Here is a 1,909-nt window from a genome sequence, read left to right as displayed (position 1 = left end):
AATCTCGGATCGAATCCGGATCTCGGATAAAAGTCCCAGGCCTACCCTTTTACTCTTAGAACACCCGCAATGGAAGTAATCAAATGGGAGTCTTTAGAAAAAAAATAATTAAATAATCAGTAGACCTTACCAAAAGCTAAAGATTCAATCCTTAAAATTTCTAAATAAAAACTCTTTCTTAGTGAATCCTTGCACTATTCGCGGGTCCCCACGATATGTGGCGATCCGTGATTGGTTGATATATTTTTTTATCTGAAAAAGAAAAAAAATAATACTTAAAAAACCAAAATACACTTTTTCTAAAGATTTCTTTTTGGGTAACACCATTACGGATGCTCTTATTAGAATTTTTTTTTGTTTGCGTAAGTAATAATTGCTTGGAATGGTTTTTTTTCTAATTGGTGGAATGTTAACATATAATATAACTAACTTTTTTGTTCCTGTTTTGGACCTTTTGGTCATCACTAAAAGATGGGAATCAAGAATCAAGCCGTGATGTCGTTTCGGTTCGTAAGGTATGATATATATATGATCAAACTTTAGAAAATCTTTGATTGTAATCAGGCCCGGCTCAAAAGATATGTGGGCCCAGTGCATAATCAAAAATTTTAAAGTTTTTTCTTGCACAAATAAAAAATTTAGAGCCCTTTCTTGCAAAAAAATCAAAACTCTAGGACCTTCATGTGTAAGAGAAATTTGCAAAAAAAATTGTGAGGCCCTGTGCAATTGCTCCATGAGCAGACGTCCAAAGCCGGCCCTGATTGTAATATATAACTTGGGAAATTTCGCAATGGCAGGATCATTCAGCTAAGTTTTTTTAATCAATTGTAAGATTTTGCGGAGTTGCGTTGATTTGTTATTAAATGTCTCTTCTTTAGCAAAAAAATTCACACTCCATATAGTTTTGCAGTTACTAGTCTTGAATAAATTCTTCAGTATCATACGTCCTGTATTCTGTATAATCTGTGTTGTTGTTGTTATATGGATGGAAACATTCCAGATTTTTACTATAAACAAAAAGTTATTGACTAAACCGCTTGATGAGTGCAGGTGACCGAAAATGGTGACGTGGTGATACGAGGAAGAAAACTGATGATGACAAATGGAGAAGCAGAGAAAGAAACAACGATGAATAGAAAGAGAAAATCAGGCAAAAGTGTTGACGAGGATGGACTCGTTGCTTTCACTGCTGATTATTGGAGAGCCAAGCCCAAGCATCATCCTCCCAGGAACAATTGATCATAATCCTGTTATGAAATAATATAACAAAATGCTAGCTTTTATGAATATCTCTATAGATATATATAACTTTAACTATAAGATTATGTGAAATATGTTTGTTATATTATGTGTTTCGTTTGCTTTGTAGTTTATTTTACTTTGTTTCGGCTTAATTAATGGTTTACATATAAACCAACAATTTTGAACTTTTGAAGCTTTTTGTATGTATATGAATTATGATATTTTTTAATATATGTTTCACATCATAGCAAACCAGAAAACAAACAAACATGTAAGTGATAACGTTTACTAATATTATAGACTATAATATACTGTAGATACAAATATCAAATGGACGTTTTGATACAAACGCAAGTACAACAACGAATGGAGCAGAGTCTGTAACAGAGAAGTGTACGCGCGGATGAACAAGTCAAGATGAAGATTGTCATGTCCCCGATTCTGGATAGGATCGTCCGGATGGACTGCGGTGCGTGGAAATGCACCAGTATGGTCATATGGCCCAAAGACAAGCGTGTCATAGCCTGGAAGTAAGGTTAAGGGCATCAGGAAGCTAAGGCATAGCTAATCCAAGAAGGAGACAAGCTCAAAGGAGCTGGACAAGCGAGCTGGTAGCTGGACAAGATCCAGGTGAAGCTCGATGAAGTGAGTGATCAGAATGGATCAT

The 1,909-nt window shown here is 35.1% G+C and overlaps 1 protein-coding gene across 1 annotated transcript in view; it reads left to right on the top strand.

The window, feature by feature from the left end:
- The window catches only part of LOC106326564 (root meristem growth factor 3), a 2,500-nt gene extending 1,261 nt beyond the window's left edge, over nucleotides 1-1,239 (top strand). The window contains exons 2-3 of the mRNA XM_013764510.1: nucleotides 472-515; nucleotides 1,051-1,239. Of these exons, the coding sequence (XP_013619964.1) occupies nucleotides 472-515; nucleotides 1,051-1,239 (233 nt within the window). The remainder of the gene's footprint in view (nucleotides 1-471; nucleotides 516-1,050) is intronic.
- The last annotated feature ends 670 nt before the right edge of the window (nucleotides 1,240-1,909 follow it).

The sequence above is a fragment of the Brassica oleracea genome, chromosome C2 (genome assembly GCF_000695525.1).
Source record: "Brassica oleracea var. oleracea cultivar TO1000 chromosome C2, BOL, whole genome shotgun sequence".
Taxonomy (NCBI): domain Eukaryota; kingdom Viridiplantae; phylum Streptophyta; class Magnoliopsida; order Brassicales; family Brassicaceae; genus Brassica; species Brassica oleracea.
This window is presented reverse-complemented; position numbering and strand designations above follow the sequence as displayed.